The sequence below is a fragment of the Peromyscus eremicus genome, chromosome 11 (genome assembly GCF_949786415.1).
Source record: "Peromyscus eremicus chromosome 11, PerEre_H2_v1, whole genome shotgun sequence".
NCBI classification, from domain to species: Eukaryota; Metazoa; Chordata; class Mammalia; order Rodentia; family Cricetidae; genus Peromyscus; species Peromyscus eremicus.
In genome coordinates this window covers 69,774,187-69,799,630 of record NC_081427.1, presented here as the reverse complement: position 1 = coordinate 69,799,630, position 25,444 = coordinate 69,774,187, and the positions used below count along the sequence as shown (strand labels likewise).

General features: G+C 41.4%; 1 protein-coding gene across 1 annotated transcript in view; it reads right to left on the bottom strand.

Annotated features, from left to right (window-relative positions):
* The window catches only part of Adgrv1 (adhesion G protein-coupled receptor V1), a 474,255-nt gene that overhangs the window by 266,325 nt on the left and 182,486 nt on the right, over positions 1 to 25,444 (bottom strand). Inside the window, exons 75-80 of the mRNA XM_059276309.1 lie at positions 23,648 to 24,221; positions 22,930 to 23,449; positions 19,453 to 19,570; positions 18,248 to 18,419; positions 7,017 to 7,259; positions 2,407 to 2,814 (exon numbers count right to left, since the gene is read on the bottom strand). Of these exons, the coding sequence (XP_059132292.1) occupies positions 2,407 to 2,814; positions 7,017 to 7,259; positions 18,248 to 18,419; positions 19,453 to 19,570; positions 22,930 to 23,449; positions 23,648 to 24,221 (2,035 nt within the window). The remainder of the gene's footprint in view (positions 1 to 2,406; positions 2,815 to 7,016; positions 7,260 to 18,247; positions 18,420 to 19,452; positions 19,571 to 22,929; positions 23,450 to 23,647; positions 24,222 to 25,444) is intronic.

Here is a 25,444-nt window from a genome sequence, read left to right as displayed (position 1 = left end):
ACAACCTCATTTATATGTGGTCATCTTCATGTCGGTTATTAACTCAATACCCCTTCAGTCTTATTATATAATTATGTCTAAAACATGAAATATATTTTTGGACATATAGTCCTGAGTGTATCAAAAGGGACACATTCTGATTCCCCAACCTCCATGGTCCAGCCTCTGTATGCACAGGCTGTGTAACACTGATTGTCACTCCTAGGCTGCACATCTTCAGGGAATGCTGCTGCACTGACTACAGCAGGGACTGTATATAGGGCATCTATATATCCACACATAGAAAAGGTACAGCAGAAATGATAGTCAATAGCATTTTTGGAGTTTCTTTTTAATGTTGAGAAAACACTATCGTACGCACGACTTGTTGCTGACTAAACCACTAGTTCCACTTTAATCGCTGTTATTTTTCCAACTTTTGTTATTATAATAATAATGCTGAAACAAACCTCTTATTACACATATATTTGTGCAAATGTTCCCATTTGCTGTTCGGAAACACAATACTCACTAGGTGTTCACTATGAGCCATCTATTAGAAGCTGTGATTTAAGACTTCCAGTTACTCAAACTTTTACCCAGCAAAGGAAATTGCTTATTTAATAAAGTATATTAATATTCAAAATAAAGTAATGACCATATACTATTGGGCTATTTGAAACCTTTATTGAAGTAAGTGTTGAATTATAAGCATGAGTCACCAAAACTGACTTAAGTATTGATTTTTTTTAGACACAGTCTCACTACACAGTCCAGATTAGCCTGAAACTACTGCTCATCTGCCTCCACCTCTGCCTCCACCTCTTGCCTCTACTTCTAGAATGTTGGAATATTAGCATGTGCTCCCTTATCTATCCATGCAGCTATGCATCTATGTATCTATCTATGTATGTATCTATCTATGTATGTATGTATCTATCTATCTTTGTATCTATCTATCTATCTGTCTATCTATCTTTGTATCTATCTATCTGTCTATCTATCTGTCTGTCTGTCTGTCTACTTATTTATTTTTCTGGATAGCAGTGCTTTGCATATATGTCTATGTACCACATGTATGCCTGGTGCCCAGAGGCCAGAAGAGGGCATTGGATTGTCTGGACTGGAGCTACAGCCAGTTGTGAGCCACATGTGGGTGCTAGGAATTGAACCATGGTCCTCTGGAAGAGCAGCCAGTGCTCTTAACTGTTGAGCCATCTCTCCAGCCCTACACCATATCTCATTTTAAGTGTTGCCTTTTGACTGAAGATAAAACATGGCTTAATGAGGAAAAAAGAGCATCAGAATTCCATTTCGTCATTTTTTTTCTCTAAAATATCTAAAATTTTCTTTTTTCTACTCTAAAACGTAGTCATTACAAATGGCTTCTCTCTCTTGGTCAAGATCAATTTACTATTGTTCCATCTGTTTCATTATTAGAAGGTTAAATATCAGTCTTCCTTGGCATGAACTCTACCTTAAGAGTGTACTCTGCATAAAATGGTAATCATTCTCTGTGCTTTACAAAGGTTTGTTATAGCCTCTTCTTACCTGATATGCTTTATAATTTTCTCTTCTACCCTTCATGCCCTGTGCTTTGAGAAATATGCAGAATAGGCATGATATTTTCAGATCACACTGCAAACATTTTCCATATGAAAGGAATATGTAATATTTATGGGAAATAAATAGTATTTATATTATTTGTTTTATTTATCTTATATTTATAAGAATATTCACATTATTTATATAAATAAATATATAAATAACTTTCCCCTCAATAATAATTCTTTTTAGATATCATTTTCCATTTATAATCTTAAACTTTATATCTCTATGTTATTACACATTTTATAGAAGGGTAAATAAATAATTCATTTCATATAACAGCTGACTATGGCAAGTCCATGCAAGTTGATGCCTAATATTATCTGGACATTTCTTATTCTTCCTTTTCAACAAATACTTGTTAGTTTCCAGTAAGAGCACAGCAGAGGAGTGACTACTGCTCATGCTTCATGCATGAAAGGATTAATATAGGTTATAGTCCAGTCCGAGTCTTCTTATGAACTCCAAATACTAATGAGCAAATGGCAAAAAACAAAAACAAAACAAAACAAAAAGTCAGCCTCTGGTGTGTCAGGAAGGACCTATCGGCTCCAGCATCTGCTGCCTTTCAAACTCTGGTTGGATTCTGGCTGCAGCAGGTTGCTCATGGTTCTCCAATTTAAGAGCAAGGATGCCAAAGAGGCCTCGCTCAGTGAAAATACAGTGGCAGGTGGGACGGATTCCACTCTCACGTTCAGAGATTATATTTTATCCTAATTTCATAGCAATGAGAGTTATAAGCAGACGTGGTATCTGCGCTGATTTAGGCTTTGTGACCCTCTCACTGAGCCGTGTCTCACAGCTGCCAGGATGCCCTACCTTTTGCATGACGTGCATCACAGCACTGAGCTGCTCATCCGTGCTCTCTGTGGCCACTCTCACGTTGAGGTTGTGCAGCACTCTGTTGAGAACATCTTCATGGAGGGGCTGATGGAGCTGGTCTGCAAGCCCCCAGATAGCTTGTGAATCCACATCAGAGACAAGAGTGACGTTGGCAGTCCCATACACTTTATCAATTCTGGCACCACCTTTTGGGTCAAACAGCACAATCTGGAAGCGTTTAGGAAATGCATTGAAAGACGCGCTCTCCGGTGTCAAGACAACTTCCAGCATGGCACTTCTCTGGCCAGGTTCAAAGACCAGTGTGCCTTCTGTTCTCACGAAATCCTTTCCAGAAACAGCCGGAGATATGAGAACACGACCAATCGTTTCAGCACCCCTCAACTCCTGAAAATTCAACCGAGACAGGAGAATGAGACTCGATGCCTCTAATGTTATCCTAAATCATTCTTAATTCTTGGACAAACTCCCCTTGTTTTCAGTCAACTAACGGGCAGTAACTACACTGCCACTAAACATGGGCTTTATACTTTTCCTAACTGCCTTCAATAAGCCACAGAGATGACAAGGGTAGGGACAGGGGCTCGGCACTGAGACGAATCAAGGAAAAGAACTAGAAATGAAATGACACTGTTGTCTAGAAAAGAATCTTCAGGTATGCACACAACAAATGCTGGAAAACTAAACATGGGGATTGAGAGGAAATATTTATGTTTTAATCTCACCTACAAATTTATGGGCAGAGAGATCTAAGAGCAAAAATTGGGAAGGGGGAGAAGGAATTGGATCGTTCTTAAACTTCAGTATGGAGATGTGCTATTGGATTGGTTTTCTAAATAATACGCTTCTACCTTTTCAAATTATAGTTGTTGCAGAGGTTTTAGAAAGTTCAGGTTGAATACTTAAGCCAAGGAAAAGCCAAAATAGTGTGTCTTTATTTAGTACTGACTAAGGATTAGATTCCTATATACTTCACCACGTATATTGGGATGCAGAATTGATTAGCATAATACCTACACTCCCAGAACCCATGGTTCTGGCAGAGGACACGCAGAATGAAACTATGCAATTAATGGTATGTTGCTACATGCATTTCTATGAAGGGAACTAAGACAAAGTGGAGACAGGAACACAGGGGATATTAAGGGCACAATTATAAACCAGGCTGGACATGGAATCTCAACAGAGGCCTCATTAAAGGACTGCCTACATGCTAACCCCAGGAGACAGATTCTAGATCTGAAAAAAATTCCAGGCAATGAAAATAGCAATTTAAAGGCCCTGTGGTGAGAACAACCCTATAAAATGATAGGAGGAACTGCTTCTGGGATTATCCAGTTTATTTTAGTTAGTGTATTTCCATGTATAAAATTCCTGTTTGCTGTTCTGTGTGTCCTCTACTCACTAAGAGTTCCTCTTTCCTTATTGACACAATTTCTTTCTTTCACTTGTTACTTATTAAAGCATTTTGTGGTGTCTGTGTTATAATTTTATTGAGTCTTTCTCACATTCGGCTCATCTTACAACTGGCATCTATCTATTATTATTTTTCGTTCCATTTTAGATCATCCCTATTCTTGATATGACAAATAACTATTAACCTGTTGCATCTTATCTCACGAGTCTCTGGATATTGTTTATTCTTTATCATTTTTTTCTGGCTTCTTTTGACACTGCTATGACCAAAGAAAGAAAATTACCACCTCATTCCTGAGAGGTAAAGGGCAGTTTTCCTCACTAGTTTCTGAAGACACTGGAGGGAGAGAATTGTCTTTATTGTTAGGTGGAGTGAGATCTTGCCAATAAAACCACCTCCACAGATATCTGCTGGCTAAGGGGTGTGTGAGAATTTCTCCACAACTATCCAGTGTTCTCCACTAAAACTGTGTCAGTGCTGGGGACCTTTTACTATCAGACAGGAAGCAAAGCCCCAACTCTACATTAGGTCCTTAGACACAATGCACAGAGACTGGTGCTCCTGGAAAGGATATGAATCTACACACACAAACACACACACACACACACACACACACACACACACACACACACACACTTTGCTGATGGGGATAAAGCTGAGGTAAAGTTTTTCTGGCATGTTTGACTAGAGAATATACAAGATTTTCAACTAAAAGCTTTCTGTCTTGCTCAGCTGTCCCTTTGCTGTTCCTTGCACTAGAGAAAGCATATCTCTATAGGGGTTTTCATTCTTTGGACTACAGATAGCATATTTGTGTGGGGTGTTCCTGCTCTTGCACTATAGACATTATATCTGTATGGGGAATTTTGTTCTTTGGACTACAGATAGCATATCAATATATTCTTTAGCTTTTTATTTTCCTATTAGTGAGTCCATATGGCAAGTTCTTCAGCTCAAAATCTTGGATATGAGGCAAAAGAGAACTGTGGAACTTACCTCTTCGTGTACCATTTGGGGCCCAAATCTCTACACATCTGTTTGGTCCCCTGTGGTTTCAGAGTTACCTAATATTATTTCATACATAGTTCCCAGGACTCAGCAGTAAAAGTATATCTACTCCATCTTCCCAGAAACAAAATCCACATTTATAGGAAAAGCTTCAGATGCCAGTTTTCACTTCCATGTTAAAATTGTTAACACATCATTGGTATCACAGCACTGACTCTGTAAGCACAGGGCAGTGTGTATAGAAATCGGAATAAGAGTTGTGTCTGCATGGATACATATATCCATCTAGCTCTTGACTCTTCACGTCCTTCATCTGGGCATGTGAGCTTGTTCATAAAGTGCGTCAAACATCTTCATTATATGTTCCTATCTCTAGTTCCCCTTTGTCTATTCTACAAACTCATGCCCTGATAGTGAAGTTTCCTGGGAGACGTATGAGCATAAAGCACACATTTTTCTCACTTTTCTTTCTGTCATAACCATGCTAAAGGAAACACTAAAATGTCAACATGGATGCTTCCCTCTGTGTTTGTAGTACTATAAGACTATATAAAAGAGCTTATTTTAGGGTCTCATACAGCAGAGAATTGTCTCCTGTTAGCTGATCTCTCCTATCAAGTTTCCAGGGTATCTCCCCACCCATGATTCTAAATCTACCCTACTCTATTACACTAACCACACTACTTCACAATAGCCACACTACATCACACTAGCCACACTACATCACACTAGTCACACTACATCACACTAGTCACACTACATCACAGTAGCCACACTGCATCACACTAGCCACACTACATCACACTAGCCACACTACATCACACTAGCCATACTGCTTCACACTAGCCACACTATATCACACTAGCCACACTACATCACACTAGCCACAGTATATCACACTAACCACACTACTTCACACTAGCCACAGTATATCACACTAACCACACTACTTCACACTAGCCACAGTACATCACACTAGCCACACTACATCACACTAGCCACACCACATCACACTAGCCACACTACATCACACTAGCCACACCACATACACTAGCCACACTACATCACACTAGCCACACCACATCACACTAGCCACACCACATCACACTAGCCACACCACATCACACTAGCACACTACATCACACTAGCCACACTACATCACACTAGCCACACCACATCACACTAGCCACACCACATCACAGTGCCACACTATTTCACACTAGCCACACTACTTCACAATAGCCACACTACTTCACAATAGCCACACCATAAAGAATGTTGAATAGACTTGGAGGCCTAGATCGCCAGATCTGGAGTCTTAAAATAGGGTAAATCACAACACTGTGCACAATTCTAGTGTCCTAATTGTTGAATTCTTAGAACTACAAAAATAAAAGAAAAAAACCCAGAGGGCTAAAGTGGGCGAGCTATAATCTCACAAAGCATGCTTCAAGCAGAATGGATCACACATGTTTATTTAGTTGCTTCTTTTTTTTTTTTTTTTTTTTTTTTTTTTACTATATTAGAATTTTGCTGGTGAAACAAAGTAACAAAAAAACAAAGACAAAAAGCTAGCTGCTGGAAAGGTGTATGAGCACATAGGCTCTGGTCTCTTCATGTGCTCAGGGTCCCTCTTGCAGACCTCCATAAACCCAGCTAGTCCTTCACTGGACACCACACGAAAGGATGAAGGGCAGACAGTGCAGACGCCCAAGGCCAGTGCTGTTCAAACATAGTTTCAGTCCGTATTTAAGGACCTGAAGGAAAACAATCACAACTAGTGCAAATACGGGGTGTAGGCAACATCTGCTTCCTGCTCAAGTTTCCAAGAGTGCAGTGGAGGAAGTGCTGTGCCAAGACTCCGGCGGCAACATGACATGACGGAGCAGATCAACATGACATGACGGAGCAGATCAACGGGACGCCTTGCGTCGGACAATCAGCTCTGCCAACCAGAGCAATCAGAACAGAAAACCGTAATTTTAAAACACAATCTCTTAGTGATGAGTGAAAAACTGACCGGATGTAATGATAAAACAACATACTAAATAAACAGCAGGTTGTCATGGTATCATCAGAAAATACTGTTTAGATTATTGATTATTTAGATTATTGATATTCCTCATGGACGAGAAGAATCTGAACATTTACTTTTCATGCCTACCTGGGTACTAAAGTTGACAGACATCATCCTTCCTGTCCCAGAGTCTCTGGCCACCTGCAAACTGATCAAAGTAGCCTTCTTATGAGCCACTGCCAGCCGAGAACCCACCGAGAAGGAGAGGAGACTCTGAGGTGCGTCAGCCTTGGAAACTTTAACCCGAGCGAATCTGGCGCTGTTGTTTATAGCTGCTCCAGCGGTGACGTCATACAGCTCCACAAAAAAATGCACTTCAACTTGAGGCACCTGATAGCGACGAAAAGAAAGACTTCACTATTACAAATAGACTCCATTTTTACATATCTCTGTCGCTCAGACATGCTATAGTTCATCTACAGCGTTATGGAGATGAATATAAGCATGTATGCACATACTTACATATATGTGTACGTAACAAGAATTACAAAGAACACAGAGGCTATTAACTTGAGAGTCGAGGGGAACACAAGGGGGTAAAGGGAGGAAAAGTGATATAATTCTATTTCAGTTAAAAAGAAATAAAACTTGATACATTTTATATAATTACAGGACTAAATTCTTATATTAAATCACTATGGCAACTATTCTTTTTTATTAACATAATTTTTTATTGACTCTTTGGGAATTTCACATCATGCACTCCAGTCACATTTATTTCCTAGTTCTTCCATGTCTGCCCACCACCCTTGTATCCTCCCTCCACAAAAGACAATTTTAAAATAGAAAAATAATTTTAAAAAAGGAAGAAAAAACACTTCCCTCCTCCATGTTTCCCACCTCTCCATCACACATTCGTTTTTGGTAGTGGCCTTGGGAGCTGCAGTGTGCTACACAGTGTTCTCTTTAGAGTTGCTGGCCCAGTTCAAGGCCTTGGGCTTCTGGTGCATCATCAATATTGGACCCTCATAGAAACTTCTCTTCGATATACCACTATTGCCCCAGTTACAGAGTTCCTGCAGCTATGTTTCCACAAGACTGGTCCCCTCCGTGGACTCCAGCAGCTCATAGATGGGGTGTAGGTGTTAGATTGGGCTGTGGGAGCCCACAAAAGCTTCCTAGTGAGATCTGAGCTTGTTTTACACAGCAGGCCTGCATTAGGGGATGGCTTGACCATGTGCATGGTCACCAGGTCTGGGATGGTCTGCACTTGGTCTGCTGGGGGAGGGGGGGTGTCTTTTGCTCCACCCCTTGACATTCCTTTAAAAGCTGTTTAGAAGAGACAGAAGGGGCTGGTGGGTTTGGATCCAGGCCCTCCCGAGGCTACCCTATGTTTCTAACTGTCTCTCTCCTCTATATTTCTATCTACATATTCCTCATTTCTCCCTGCTCAAGAGTATCCTGGGGGGGAAAGTGGAGGCAGGTCTCCCTCAGTAGGCCAGCTCAAGGTCTTGGATATGGGCCTATTGCTGAGTTGGTAGGCCCAACCTCCACCAGGACCATCCTCCTTAGGCGAGGGTCAGGGCCAGTTTTTCCCTAGCCCAAGCCATCGGGGATGGTGAGGGGTGGGGCCAGCTCTTCCAAACATGGCCATCAGCTGCAGCTCAGGCCTAGATGTCACGATGGCCTTAAGTAGCAGTGCAAGTCACTCAGATTCGTAAGGTCCAGGGGCAACATGGCCCTCAGACTCAGGCATCCATATAGCCTTCAATGGTAACATAGGCCATGTCATCAACACAGACCCCAGCTGCAGCAGGGCCAGGGACCCAGACATGGCCCTCAGCGGCAGCACCGGCCCAGACACCCCATGGCCCCAAGTGGCAGCTGTAGACTGCCCATACCAGCCTGTTCCTCACTGTCATCTCTCACGTTCCTCACAGTTTGGCTTCCCTCCACAGCACATGAACTGTTCTACTTTTCCTTCTCTCCCATTTCTCCACCACAGACCTGGGGCACCCACCCACCTGGGCTGCTTGGTGCCTGAGTTTTTTTTTTTTTTTTTTTTACTTCTTTCTTTAAAATTACATTTTCTTATAGTGAGTGTCTCTCTGGAAGATAAATGTCCGTGGTATTTTGAATAAGAATGGCCTCCATGGGCTCATATATTTGAAAGGATTAGAAGGATTAGGAGGTGTGGCCTTGGTGGAGGACGCATATCACTGAAGGTGGGTTTTGAGGTTTCAGAAACCCATGCTAGGCCTAGGCTTTTTCTTTCTGTCTGCAGATCAGAATGTTGCACTCAGCTACTGCTCCAGTATCTGCCTGCATGCCACCATGCTCCCCACCATGATGGTAATGGACTAAACCTCTGAAATGTAAGCAAGCCCCCCAGTAAAATGCTTTCTTTCATAAGAGTTGCCTTAATCCATTGGATTTTTTTTTTTTAACCAACGAGTAATACTCCATTGTATAAATGTACCACATTTTCTTTATTCATTCTTTGGTTGAGGGGCATGTAGGTTGTTTCCAGGTTCAGGCTATTATGAATAATGCTGCTATGAACATAGTTGAGGAGAGGGAGGTGAGGAAGGGATCGGGAGAAGGAGAGGGAGGGAGAACTGTGATTGGTGTGTAAAACGAAAAAAAAAACTAAAATAAAAAATATTTTAAAAAAGAGTTGCCTTGATCATCTTTACAGCAATAGAACCTTGACAAAGGCAAGGTCCAAAGATAATGTACTTAAACTCAATAAGCAAGTGATATATAAATAAAATGTATTCACACAACCAGCTAGTTAAAAACCAATGAAAGCAATAAACTATTCAAATATTTTTCAAAATAGGTAGATCTCAAAATATGGCAATAAGAGATAGCATCAGGCTTGATAAAGATTTCATAATTATATACCTATATATGTTACCCAAGTATAAAAATAAAAATGATACGATGTTTACTTCATGTAGTCAAAAGATATTTGCACAAATATTCAAAACTCAAACAAAACATCACACATGGCAGTAGTCGTCCCAACACTGATGTCAGGTGAAACCATGGCAGAAAGTGGAGCTGAACAACACTGGAGATTGCAAGAAAAAAAATGGGGGAAGAATTCAACTTCATAAGACCTACTTATTCACAGTTTCTTTTGAGACAGGGTCTCATGTAGCACAGGCTTGAACTCAGTGGGTTTGCAAGGATAACCTTGAATTCCTGACCTTTCTTCTGCTCTGCTTCTCGAGTGCTAGGATCACAGGTATGCACTGAGATGTGCAGCTTCCGTGGCGTAAGGGATCAAACCCAGGGCTTCGTTTGTGCTGGGTGAGCACTCTGTCATCTGAGCTACAACTTCAGCCCAAGATTGTTTTTTAAGGTTTTAAAATTTTAAACAAGTACAAGGATATTTGGCAACAAACTCTGCAATTTCATATAATTTTCAAAAATCATTGTATCAAATCTAAATTAACTCTGTTCGTGCTCCATTCTGTTTTTCTCCCCGAAATCACTCATTTTCTGAAGCCTGAATTACTCTTCATAACACATTGTCAATCACTTGTTATTACACATGGTTTATTCTTACAAAGTGAAATCTGAAATGTTCAGCCGTGTTGCTGGCATCCTGGCATATCCTGCTAAAAGCGACTTGATGTGTTTTCAGCTGCACGTGTCGCTGCCTCACAGTACATTAGGCATATTTTTATCTGCCAGCAAGAGCCTGATCCATCATTAGTTTTGTTGATCATTTAAAAGATAATCATGATATCATGAAACAGAACATCAAATCCTTCAGTATTATCCCCAAAAAATTCCATCTTAGTCATAAAGTAAATGTTCTTAATCTCATTTTCAGTATCTAAAGAAATGTGTTTGGCTACCCAGCAGCACCTAACATTCTCTGCTTCTGCTGATACACTGTCAGTAAAAGCTGGAATGTGGGAATAAGTGTATTCTTTCCCCTTGGAGAAGCTACAGCTGGCAGAGGCAAGAAGCTGGAGCAGTGGAGAAGGTAAGGACAACTGTATTCAAGAGCTAATGTTCCCTGCTGGCCGGGGGAGCTCCAACTCACAACAGTCCCTGCCAACTGAGGATCTGGGCCTATTAAGTTCCTACAGACACTCTTGTCTTTATTTTCCAGTAAAATATTCCTTTTCATTGTGATGATGATCAGAACATTACTTAACCACTTACTGTCAAGAGAACATGTTGCAGTCTAAGGAAAGCACTGGCTGAAAGTTGAATGGTACAGATGGGTGCCTACATTTTATAATTAGAGCGGAGACAAAAGGAATCTGCCGTCAGACAAAGAAATGCTCTGTTCAAACAATGTGCCTGAAGTCTATTGAGAAAGAGGACTTAGAGATCCTATCGGAGCCTCCCCAGACTCCCAAACATGATGGGAGACCTCTCATGAACCCGTTGCACGTGGAACTGCAGAGGCCCCTCTCCGAGTGAGGCAGTTTGCACCTCGGGGTGGCCTTTTGCCCTAACTAGTATAAAATTACTCTCTTTGGGCTCAGAACTGCTCAGAAGCAGGAAAGTCAAAACAAAACAATACCTTACCTAAATAGTTTTCTAAAGGAAATTTGCACCGATGTCTAAACGCTTCGTTTAGTTTAAATAGACTTAGTGGGGTAAGAGTGTGCCTGCTGTCTTGGTGGGTTTTTTTTTTCTGGTGTTGTAATAAATTAACTTGAGAAAAGCAACTTGAGGATGAAAGGGGTTATTGGCTCACAATTCCAGGTTACAGTCCATCATTGTGCTGGAGTCAAGAAGGTAAGAACTTGAAGCAGCTAGGGACATTACATCCACAGTCAGGGGTAGAGAGCATGAATTCGTGCATGTATGAATTTGTGCATGCACACTGGGGCTTAGGGCCTTCTCTCATTTTCACTCAGTCTAGAGACCAGCCTACAAACGGTACTGCTCACATTCCACGTGGTTCTCTCTACCTCAGTTAACACAATTAAGAAAACCGCTCACAGGCACGCCTACATACCAATCTAATCTAGACAACTGCTCACTGAGACCTCCTTCTAAGGTCACACACTACGTCAAGTGAACAGTCACAACTCTCCTACTTCCTGAGCTAATCCTTATTTTGTATGCTTTGTTACTAGAGAACCATGAGATAAATCATCCAGGAAAGGGTGAGTTGACTAAAATTCAAAAGATGGGTTCTAACCTGTCCAAGAAATTGATTAGGCAAGTCAGTTAAATTCTTCCTAACTTGAAAATGAAAGTACTGAATAAGTGAGCTGTTGACAACAGGAAAAAAATGGAGTAAAAAGTTTTAAAGTCGAGGATCAAGAAACTAGACCGAGGGAGACACCACTTTCGTCTGTGTGTCCCTCTATGGACAGATGTGTTTTCTATGTGTGTGCAATATTGTAACCCTCCATTAGTGTTGATGCAGCTCCTGCAGATGTCTGGATTCCCTCAGGCTCCAGACCCACCCCTTCTTAGCAATAGCACCATCAATCATCTCTTAGGGTCAATTCCTTGCCAAGAACCGTGCTAATAACCTGCATTTGTTATCATCACATTTACTCTTCCTAAATAGCCCTTTTATTAACCCCTTTAAACCTCAGAGGCTGATCAAGGCTAAACAATCTATCCAGCATTACCTAACTAATTACTGGACAAACTAAGATTTGAACCAAGGACTTCTGTCATCAGAACTAAAACTCTGGACCGCCTACCATGTGGACTGCTGAACAAGATTGAAACCATTTCTCTGGCAAAAACTGTAGACAGTTCTTAGGGCAAAAGGTTAGGACTAATTAATTGTATTTGTCCGTGGACACATCCACACAGGCTCTCAAACCTCATCACAAAAAATCACGGCTGCTGGTTCCTGGCATATACTGCTAGTTCTCAGTTTATGAGAAGTAGAAAGAATCCAAACTTGGGGAGCCAAACCCACTGTAAGTAATAACATTTGTGAAAATACATAGAAGGTTATAGTGCTTTATTGTTTTCATCTTCTTAAGAACACAATCACATTCCCCTCCTTTACTCCTGAGATAGGGTCTAACGCCCAGACTGGCCTCAGACTTGCATTCCGCACACCTCAGTCTCTGGAGTACTACGATTAAAGATCTGTGTCTCCACGTTCAGCTTTCCCTTGTTTTAAATTTTCTTTGACTGAATAAGAATATGCTATCCTTGCCTCTGACTTGCCATTTAATAGCTGGGAAGACAATGGAGACATAATATTTTGAAGATGTTCTCTTTCTTACCTATCTAAAACATTTAAATATGGTCTTGTGGCATTGCTCTTGTTAAGACAGTGGTCCTTTCTAGTGGTACAACCCTTTAACGCAGTTCCTCATGCTGTGGTGACCCCCCCGCCATAAAATTATTGAAAAATTACAACTTCATAACTGTAATTTTGCTACTGTTATGAACTGTGATGTAAATATCTGTGTTTTTAGATGGTTTTAGGTGACCCCTGTTAAAAAAAATTGTTCAACCCACAGAGGAGTTGAGACCCACATGTTGAGAACCATTGAATTAGGAGAAAGGCTATATGCAGTTAGAGTTCTCTGTATCATCTGCCACATTGTGTCACCCCTGCAAAGAGGACAAGCACAGAGCAACCAATCTCTGCTTAACTTACCAGCCCTTGCACATTCCTGTCTTCCTCCCTTTCAGTTTGTGGGCACAGCCATGAAAAGTTAGAGGGATGAATGGGATTTAAGTGTTTTCAAGTACAGTACATGAGCTAGCGTTCTGAATCATGAAGAATGAGCTTCTTATTGCCAGTGACATAACATAACACAGTAACATAACACAGTGTTATGTTAGCAGCTGGTGGAAACCTCACTGGAGCAAGGTGAAATGCATTTACAGCATGGAAAATAATAAAACAGAGAGTTCTAGGTTGTAAAAACAGTATTTTGTAGCTCTAACATAACTGAATCAGCCATAGTAGCCAGGCATCTGCTCAAAACCACCTCACTTGTAGTTCATAAACATCAATCTCTAAAATGCTTTCTGATCAAACAATTTCTTTGAACCTTGGGCAATAGTTGATTAAATATATTAGATTAAGAAAAATTAGGGCCAGGTAGTGGTAGCGCACACCTTTAATTTCAGCACTCGGGAGGCAGAGCCAGGAGGATCTCTGTGAGTTCGAGGCCAGCCTGGTCTACAGAGTGAGTTCCAGGACAGGCTCCAAAGCTACACAGAGAAACCCTGTCTCAAAAAACCAAAATAAATAAATAAATAAATAAATAAAATAAAATAAAAATTAGGATGACTCTGAAATATAAAACCACTATAAAGTAATAGAAAGACAAAAGCTAATGATATTTTCAGTAGCCATAAGATAATTATTTAATTTTTAAAAAAATCTACATCTTAGTAAGCAAAATTAGTTAAAAAAGAAACTACAGTAATATCAAAAATTTAAAGTATAAAAAAAGAGTTGTGGGTGCTGGTGAGAAGTGAGAATGCTCAGCAAGTAGAGACCCTGCCACATAGGCCTGGCACCTGAGTGCCACGTGTGGAACCCAGTGAAGAGGTCAGAGACGAAGAGACTCCACTGTACAAAGATACTCTCTGACTTCCAGGTGAGTGGAGTGGCATGTGCCCCCACTCATCCAGACATACAGCAATAACAAATACAAATTTTAAAAGTCGTGGGGCATCAATGAATACTTACGGTTTTATTAATGTTAATATGTAGAATATAAATATGGAGATATTGAGGACTTCTGTTAAACATGTGTTCACTTATTACAAAACAGTCATCACAAATATGGTATGTATTCATTTATATGCGGATATTAGCTGCTAAATCAATGATAACCAAGGTATAATCCGCAGAACCACAGAGGTTACATGTAGATAAGGTACTAGCGGGACAGGTAGAGCTCCCTAGGAAACGGAACTATAATATTTATGGACCGATCAGGACGGGGTGACTGGAATGTGAGAATCAAGTGGAAAGGGGAAGAGAAGAGGGGATGAGGGAGAGAATATAGGGAGGAACAGCTAAAATTAAGAGCCAATATGGTACAAGTTTCCGTGTGTGTGTGTGTGTGTGTGTGTGTGTGTGTGTGTGTATGTGTGTGTGTGTGTACATGCATACATAACACACACATACATATATGAAAACAACCTAAAAGACACTGCCATATAACAGGAGAGACAGAGCAACTGGACATCTCTTGCCACCATATAAAGCTTCCAGTACTAGGAATGTGTTACAACTAGTTGAGTTGTTGGCCAAAGGGATCTGTCCCATGGAATCCCCCAAACAACCAATGCTGTCGCCAAGACTCATCAACTGATGATAAGGCCCCATTGTTGATGAACACACCTACACAACTCATTGAACATGGAGAAGCCTACCTGGTGCCTACATAGTCTTCACCTTTACGTTCTAGCATCTGTGGTACAAAAAGGTGCTCTGCACACTCCAAAGGAGGAATGGAAATACCAACCCAGTGGTGTCCTGCCTGCAAGATATGCTAGTCAATAGTGGCACAAAGCCTGCAGACACCACAAACCTGTATCTGATTTGACTTAAGGCCCACTCCACAAGATGAAATCCATTCCCAACACTGCTGGGTGACCAAGAACCTGAAACTAGATAGCCACAGCCAGACAATACACAGAGAGTGAAAGACCTCAAAGCACTCAGCCCTAAATGAGATGCTTCCATCCAATCCCTCCCCTTAGGGACCAGGGAGCCCTGCAGAAGAGGAGGCTGAAAGAGTGTAAGAGCCACAGGGGATGGAGGACATCAAGGAAACAAGCCCTGGAAATCAACAGGATCAATGCACATCTGAACTCACATAGACTAAGGTAGCAGGCACAGAGCCTGCACAGGTCTGCACCAGCTGGGCTCCCAGAGCTAAAGGAGAAATGGATACATACACCCATCCCTGACCCGGAAGCAATCCACAATTGATAACCCCTTGCAAATGAAAATTTAGCTTTCCCCAAGGGAGTCTCGCTGGGGAAACAAACTACTCTTAAGGGTAGGCTGCATTGCAGCGGTAGATTTTTTTTTTTCACTTTTTATGTTACAGGTCTTTGTGTATATATTATGGCTTTCAGTTTTATATTTTTATGGGATTCTTGAGTGTGAGAATGAGTGTGTATCTGTGTCTGTATCTGTTTCTTGTGTCTTTTCTTAAACGCTTTTTCTTCTGTTGGTTTTGTATTATTCTGATGTGTTAGTTTTTGTCCTATCTTTTATATTATTATATTATATTATTATTTTCCCTTAGAAGCCTGTTTGTTTTCTAATGAGAGACAGAAGGAGGTGGATTTGCAAGGGAGAAGAGGTGAAGGAGCTGGGAGGAGGAGATGGAGAGGAAAGTGTAGTCAGGGTATATTTTGTGAGAAGAGAATCTATTTTCAAAAAAAAAGAAAAATTAAAAAAAATAAACTCATCATTGCTCTTTCTGCATTTAAGTAGTTAGGACTTAATAAGAAGACTGCATATAAAGATTTATTTCTAGGAAAAGCAAAAACTATACCAAAAATAGAAATAGGTGATTAGCACCTGTGAAGCAGCATTGTCTTTAACACAACAGAACACTTGGGGTGGTGGTATTGTGTTCCCCAAAATATTGTGTACCTTAATAAACTTATCTGGGGTCAGAGAACAGAAAAGCCACAAGATACTTAGGCTAGAAAATGTTAGCACACACCTTTAATCCTAGCATTCCAGAGACAGAAATCCCTCTGGATCTCTGTGAGTTCAAGGCCGCATTGGAAACAGCCAGGCATGGTGACTCACGCTTTTAATCCCAGAAAGCAGCCTTTAATCCCAGGGAGTGGTGGTAGAAAGCAGAAAGGTTTATAAGGCGTGAGGACCAGAAACTAGGGGCATTTGGCTGGTTAAGCATTTGGCCTGGTTAAGCTTCAGGCTTCGAGCAGCAGTTCAGCTGAGAGGCATTGGGATGAGGACACAGAAGCTTCCAGTCTGAGGAAATAGGACCAGCTGAGGAATTGGCAAGGTGAGATAGCTGTGGCTTGTTCTGGTACTCTGACCTTCCAGCATTTATCCCAATAACTGGCCTCGGGTTTGATCTTATTAATAAGAACCTCTAAGATTCATGCTACAACTTGGGGTGAAGAAGAGCAGCCTGCTCTCCCACCCTCCAGGCTGCCCTGCTAGATACAAGGAGACAGAAAAGCAACCTCACACTGCAGAAGTTCTAACAGGACTTTTATAAACTTTGCTGGCACTGCCAAGTTTAAAGAATAAATTATTCTGGGGAGAAACAGGGTACTGAGAAAATTACCCTTGAAGGCATGAGTTAATAAAAAATATCGTAGTGTACCAAGTGGATTTCTTGATCAGCACTTCTCATATGAAACAGCTAGAGGCAGGAACTCGGTCTCACAACCCACGAAAAGCAAAGTGGCAATTACCAAGGGCACTCAAGCTTCAGGGATCAGTGACAAGTGGTCCTTCTCAGTTTCAGGACAAAGACTGAACAAAATAGGAAAATATGGACAGAGACAGCATTCGACGAGGTTAGTAAAATTATGACGGCATTCTCTAAAGGCGAAAAACCAAGGAGAGAAACGAAAGACTGAAATCTACAGTGATGCTATCTTAAAACAGTCTCGAGCATCATGAACAGCTTCAAGGCAGGTGTAGCTGTGTGTGCTTCCTCTGCTGCTTAACATTTGTGGCTCATGCAAAGCAGCCATTATGCTTTTGAACATTCATGTCATAATCTGGTGGACAGGCTTTTATCAGATATTTTAATTTAATAAATATGCAGCCAAGAATAAACAGTACTGGGTGTACTTTAGGCATTTAAGCATTAAAATCCCCAGAGGAGTCGATAGAAGAACAGCTACCCATGATTATTAAACACCCTGTTAGCTGAGTTGGGTCACTGTGACTAACCACTTGAATGATGCAGACTGTCTTGGCAGGGGATCAGTGTCTGCCTCCCAGAGCCACGTGTAGCCTGAACCAGTGCTCATTTATCTGAGGATGTACCAAGCAGGCTTTCTGTGCCTGTTCTTATAAATCAGAACTATACTACCTAAGAATCTGTGAAAGAGAATAAAGATCCCTCGTGTATAAACAGAAGAAGAAACGTTTTTGAATGTGATAAGAACAAAGTTGTAAATAGTCGGAGTCAGTTAGAGATACGAATCTGGCTGACACACGGCAGCAGCTGAGCCAAAGGTATCCTAGGAATGGCGAGAAACAGAAACACAGAAAACACTCTCAGCAAAAATTGACGATGGCATATAAATTTTACCTCTTAAATCTTTGGTCTAAAAAAGAGGTTTTGACATTATGGCTAGACGTAATTACCACATAATGTGTAAGTTGCAACCATAATGCTCTGCGGTGAACAATTCTAAAGAAACGGTTAGCTGTCCACAGCACGTACCTTCTCCGGATTGAGCTCCAGGTGGATAAAGCAGCTTGTTTGACCCGCTCTGCATGTTGTGACTCCTGCCGCAAACCGGAGCTCATCTGTTAGGTTGAGCCCCTCTTTCTGGAGAACGTTGGTTGTTTGGTTAAGTGTGACTCGCCAGAAGACCTGGACATCTTCAAAGGCCCTGTGCACAAAACAAGCCCACGCAATACCGTGACAGAGTGCCTCACAGAGCCTGGCAGATACGCTAACTGTCCTCCTCCTCGACGGAGTGGCAGCACCTACTGGACGGCAGACAATGCTGACAGTGAGGAACGCTTCCGGGGGAAAAAGGAAAACTACGACTCATGGTCTCCATGGCGTTCTCCGACCACACACTGGTCAGTAATGAACTGACATTCAGTGAGGAATCTTAAGTAAAATTCTTTCTGTCCAATGTAACAAAAATGCACTAACAAAAGGCAGAGATAATCTCTGACCTCAAGTAAATGGGCATTATTTGTTTTTTTACAATATTTTCTCTGGAGAAAGACACTACTCCTTAAAAAAAAAAAAAGCTATAATGATAACATTTAAAGGCAAACGATGTCCTACATTTTTACAGAACAGGCCCCAGTGGAGGTATTAACCCATACACATGTGCATGGACATACCAAGTCCAGACACGTACTGAACTCCCAAAGACTCACTACAAAATTCACCTGCAAGGAAAGCTCTGATACTCCCAGTGTCCCGGGAGCTCAGTGGTTATAATCAGTGATCTCAGAGTGGTTATGGTGATTGATTTGCATGGTATGCAAAACACAGTAGGCAATCCTGTTGTGGTTCAAAATCCAATGTGTTAAGTAATAGCTGGAGAACAATAGTATCTCTGGACAACCCAAATTTAATCCCTAAGACCCATGGGAGAAGAAAAGTAACAACTGAAAGCTGTCCTCTGACCCAACCATACCATCATAGGAGCATGACCCCCACAGCAAAAAAAAAAATAATAATAAATATATTTTTAATTAAAAGGATGCATTAATACTGAAAACCTAGCTTGCAGAATAACTTCTATCAACGTTCACTCTACCTTCATCATTCTGTATGAATCCTAAGTTCTGTGTACAATTTCAGGATGTTACATCTACACGCTCACATGCACAAGCATGTGCACACATACGCATGCACACACACACACACACACACACACACACACACACACACACACCTACCTGTTTGGCTGCCTTGTGATAACTAGGCGCTGTCTGCTCTTACCAGCTTCTTCCCTCAGTTCCAGGCCTCTTTGGGATTCCTCACTGAAGCCTATGATGCCATTGTGGAGGTCACTCCCTGGAAAGGAAAATGGAAGGCTATAACAGACTGAGGAATTTATGAGCCCTCCAGTGCCACAGTCGTCTTGATAGCCCAGAGAGTATAAATGAGAAATTAACAAGTGGGAGGTGAGGGCTATGATTTTTTAATAAGTTTTTCTAAAAAACATTCTCAAACAGGACAAAACAAGATACATTAAGACAAGGCAAAAGCCCTCAGACCAAGGTTGGACACATGATTTTCTAAAGCGACCCCACAGTACATTTCATAGCTGTTGGCATTTTACATCCCCCAGAACACGAGCTCCACCACAGCAACAACTGTTTCTTGACAGCTCTGTCCCCAGACAAGGAGAGTGCCAGCTCATGGCAGGCACTTAGTAAGTACTGTCCCATAAATGAACTACGTAAGTAATCACCTTCCTCTAAAAGTGTTGACAGTTGATGTCACACACTTACTTCTCTGCCCCAGAAAAAAAAAAAAAAAGAGAGAATGATTAAGCAAATCCTGAGCGTCTGAGTGTTAGAAGTCCAGATCATAGGAGGTTATAGGAACCACTACACACACACACACACACACACACACACACACACACACACACACACACACTCATTTTCTCCCTCCCTCTCTCTCTCTCTCTCTCTCTCTCTCTCTCTCTCTCTCTCTCTCTCTCACACACACACACACACACACACACACACACACACACACACACACACAAACTCAAAGAAGCTTAAGCAGGGTCCACCTGGAGTCTAGAGCATGCTAACACAGTCCCTTCGTGTCCACAAGCACACGAGTGAATGTGGATTAGGGCAAGTATCTAAACTCCTGTACATGTTGTCCCGTTCTGAGTGTCCCAGCCTTTCAATGAGATCCCAGAAGGAATGGTCCTAAAGCAATCAGCCTCAAAAACAACCTGAGGTTGATCTCCCAGCTCTGAAATGTAAGAAAACGTGGACACCATGTGTCATGGACATCCATGTGATGGGCTACATTTGTCCTCACTCTTCCTGTGTGCTTTTTTATCAGCAACATTTCAAATCTTCATTTCATCAATGAATCATTACAATCACATCTTAGCCAAGCATCAGAGTATTACATTAATTATTTTCTCTTTTGTAACAATTGTTCCCTCCAAAGCATTGTTTCTCTTGTTTCTTGGTAGTTTAGTTTCCTGTCTTCTTTTGTAGGGCAATAATAACTGATGGGGTCTACTTAAAATTCTCTTGTCACATCTACAATAAATTTGAGCTACATTTTTAGCAAGGTGATTCTGGATGTCCAGTGTACCAGATAGATGTAGTACCTGGCTTATTTAAAGTGGGTTCTAACATCTAAATGTGAAAAGATTATGAAGACTGGTTGAAGACAAGAGGAATCAATAAAGTTAATGATCTAATTAAAACAGAAACATTATTAAGAGGAAAGGGCAGTTGTATGAAAGACAAGATGGAATATTCAGGCAGAATAAAAGAATAAGGGACCTTAAATTAATGCAGTCATGTGGGACATGATGGGTGATGGTATCAGCTGTGCTACGACACATGATATCAATAGACTGGAGTCTATTGCATCCTGTACAAATGATGGAGAACCTGCTCAGCCGTTTGAGGGGCACAAAGCTGATATTTGGGCAGGCTTTGGTGTGTCACATTGCCTGAGAAATGTAGAAGCAGATTTGTGCCAAATAACATCCTGATCACCAAAGAGCACTCACTCTGTCAACAACCTAACCAGGACTCAAGTCCTCTCCAGTACTCAGTAACTAATGGAGCACTGTTTGGAACAGTGAGGAACCTCCAGGAACTGTTTTTATTTCCACACTAATTGATAGATATTTTGGCTGTCAGCTGTGATCATATCTGAATGGCTGTAATAAAATATTTAAGCCATAGAAAGTGAGGGCAATGCTTAATTCCAAATTAATTTTAGTAGAAATATACAAATTACATTAAGCCAATGTAACAAGCTTGCAGAAATGAATTAAAATTTACAATGTTCCAAATAAACTGTTGGATTAGGAATGGTATTAATTATAATTAGTGAAAATTTGTAGGGTAACATAAACAGGAGAAACACTATAAAGGAAGTTACTATGACATTCTATGGGTGATTAAAATAGCATAAATATGAGGAAGCATGGTGCTCTAATGGTGAGTCCTGAGATCTAGTGCACAGTATGTGAGTAGTTAATACCATGGTATTGTACACTTTGAGAACAAACCTGAGATGTTCTCACCACGGAAACATTAAGTATTTGAGATGATATATACGTTAGTTAGCTTGATTTAATTATCTGACTACTTATTCATAAATCACATCCCATGATATGAAAATAGATAACATATAGTCAAAATAAAACACAATCATGAAATGGCCTTGTTACTACTTTAGTTAGTTATTGACAATCTGATCTACTTTATCTAATGAAATATATATCCAGAAGTAAACTACAAGTTACCACCAAATCTAGATGTGTAAGGATCCCCTAAAACAACTAAAAATGTAAGCTATTGTTTCATGTGTGTGTATATGTGCAAATATGATATACACACATATGTCATATGTGAGAGCGGGAGAGAGAAGCTGCAATACAATGACTGTACATTTGCTCTGGATCAAAAGTAGTAGAAAAATTTAAACTATTGTAACATAAATGTACAGGACTCTGTGTTTATATGTGTGTATATACATATGCATACACATGTACATCACTCATACATGCATACATATTTATGTGTGTGTATCCAACTAGTACAATGATTATATAAATTGTGTTGTGTCAAAAACAATAAAAGATACCATTTTGATTTAATCCATAACCAATACAGGAAATTTCTTGATAATGACATCTTTGCTTGATGACTGATTACCGAAAGTGGCTCAAGATTTAAAATAAGGTTCCAAAACAATATAAACAATCGTATGTTTGAACATCAAAAACTGCATTTTTCTAGAAAAATAATGTGGATTTAAGGACTTTTCTCTATTATGTGAAACTACAGATTTACAGATCATGTACCTGACTCTTATCTATGTAACATCTATAATACATTAAATTGTAGTCTAACCTAAAAACAACATGAACTCATGTTATGGTTCATTACTTTAGGAAGACAATTGGTTGTTGCTAATGTTATTCAGACAGGTCTCACGACATTTCCCTGGCTGACCTGGAACTCACTGTATAGACCAAGCTGATCTTGAACTTAGACAGATCTGCCTGCCTCTGCTACCTGAGTGCTGCACACCTGAGTGCGCCACCATGCCCATCCTAAAGGAAGACAATTTAGTGAATTATTCAGACAGACTGCTCTTGTTGAAAACACTACATTGTAAGTACATACATCATCTCCGTCCTGCTCTGCCATTACCTGTGATGATGACTACAGCGAAGGCTGAAAACCCCGTGTTGTCCTTTCCTCTCACAATCTGCGCTCCCCCTTGAGGGTCTGTGAGGAACACGTAGAAGAACTCCTGCCCCTCGGGCTCATCGTCATCCAGAATCTGAACCGATATTTTCCGTTCCCTTTCCCCATCTAGAAGTGTAAGGGTGAGCTCCTGTTCTTCAAAGTCTTCTTCTTCGACTGCCCACGTTAGGTTGGCAACTCCATAGGCATCCTGAAAAGGCCACACACTTGGTTCCTTCTGAACACATCTTCCACCAAACGTCTTCGCTGTTACGCTGACATTGCCTGTGAACCCACCAGTCCTCTGGATAAGGATTTCTGCGGTGCTTAATGTGCTGTTCGTCATTTCCTCTGCCACATAAACCGTGGGAGGTCCAAGGCTGAGTATTCCATAGACCGCAGCATGAGCAGTTTCTGGGGCCACGTCAGGCTTCTCAGACACAGCACCGTGAGTGGTGACAGGCTTCTCGGGGGTGGCAGGCTTCTCGGGGGTGGCAGGCTTCTCGGGGGTGGCAGGCTTCTCGGGGGTGGCAGGCTTCTCGGGGGTGGCAGGCTTCTCGGGGGTGGCAGGCTTCTCGGGGGTGGCAGGCTTCTCGGGGGTGGCAGGCTTCTCGGGGGTGGCAGGCTTCTCGGGAGTGACAGGCTTCTCGGAGGTGACAGGCTTCTCGGAGGTGACAGGCACACCTGTTGCCTCTGTAAGAGCGGCAAACATCTCAGTGCTGTATGGAATGGCAGTGACCCTGCCTGTGTTAGGGCGTGTGGTGGAACCAGTTTCTACAGCAGGGAGAGTGCTGTCAAGTGTCACCATCACTGCTGTTGTGGGGACACCCACTCCAGCTAGGTCATCATTGTCCACTATGGTGACCACTGCAACACTGTAATCTGGATTTAGACGAGGTCTCCAATTCGCATCACCCTTTCTCGGCCCCCTACTTTCTACTGAAGTAAGATTAATGTAAAAAGTTTCTTCTCTCTCAGGAAGCTGATCATTAATAATGGTTATTTCAAAATCAGCCTCGGCTTGGAATCTCTGAAAAGAAAGTTCACCATTCTGAACAGGCTCAAAGTCTTCCCCAGGCTTGGCACTTCCCGAGGTCGTCTTGTAGGAGACTGTAATCAGATCACCGTTAAAGCCGAACAGTCTTTGCACACATATTCGGATGGTCTGTGCATCCTCTGACACTGTGATATTTCTTGAACTAGGGGAAAACTGGAAGACTCCCATGGGTTCAATTTCAGCAGTAGTGAAACCTGGTCTGGAAAAGAAATTGAACCATAAGGACTGGTTTTAGCACAGGAATACCACTATGGAGTTCTTCAATACTTGAAATGCTGCTCATTTCTAAGAATCACTCTAGAAATACTATGTTCCTTCAAACTCCAGAAGACCTTCTTTACACACTGGGAAGTAAAAGCTCAAGAGAGGCAGAGGCAGAGCTGCAGCAACAGAGACAGGACCAAGCAGCTCAGGGAAAGCACACATCTGAGCTCTGATGTCCGTCACATAGGGATAATTGGACATATAATGCTAAGCACACCGTTGGTACTGGGGGAGCAGAGCAGGACAGGCTTACAGAAATAGGGTGAGCACTGTAAACTTATTTGTCATTAATGTTGTTAAAGACCTTTAAAATTGTCACCTGAAATATTTTCTTTGAACAAATATTATTTTAAATGGGATATGTATAATCAAACCACACTAAGCTCTACAGATAACCATTCCCCATCCACAAACATGTATGTAATCATTCTTGAACCTACACTAGTCCATTGCATAGTCCCTGTCTGTTATTATGGCAAAGCCCATCCCAAATAAGAGAAAAGCCAACTGTGTTTAGTTATCTGAAAATATACTGGGTTCCATATAAACAGTTATTACAGATAAATAACAATGTAAATACAATTATACAGAAAGGAGCCACTGATTTCAACCAATAACACCATTAGTTAACTGTGATTCTTTATGCATATTCTTTTGTTTGTTTGTTTGTTTGTTTGTTTGTTTGATACAGGGTTTCTCTGTGTAGTTTTGGTACCTGTCCTGAATCTCAGATCTCACTCTGTAGACCAGGCTGGCCTGGAACTTACAAAGATCCACCTGGCTCTGCCTCCTGAGTGCTGGGTTTAAAGGTGTGCGCCACCACCACCCAGCCTCCTTTCTGCACATTCTTAAAGGTGTGGGGAAATGGGAGTTAACAGCTTCTCCGCAGAAAACTTTGAAAACTGGAGACTGTGTCATTAGTGAAGCTGCAAGCCCAGCACCTGCTCTGAGGCTGGAGGGCAAGGCAGTGAGCTCACTGCAAGGCAGAGAAGGTGGGGCCCCTATTGAAAGCACTCTCCTCTGTCTGGGGCTGCAAGCCAGGCCTTGCTCCACACCAGAACTGCATTTGCCTCTGAGTCAAGGCAGCCGCGAAGCCCATGGTGTCTTGTTCAGGTCGGACTGAAACACTGCACATGACTCTTAGATGGCGAAGTTACC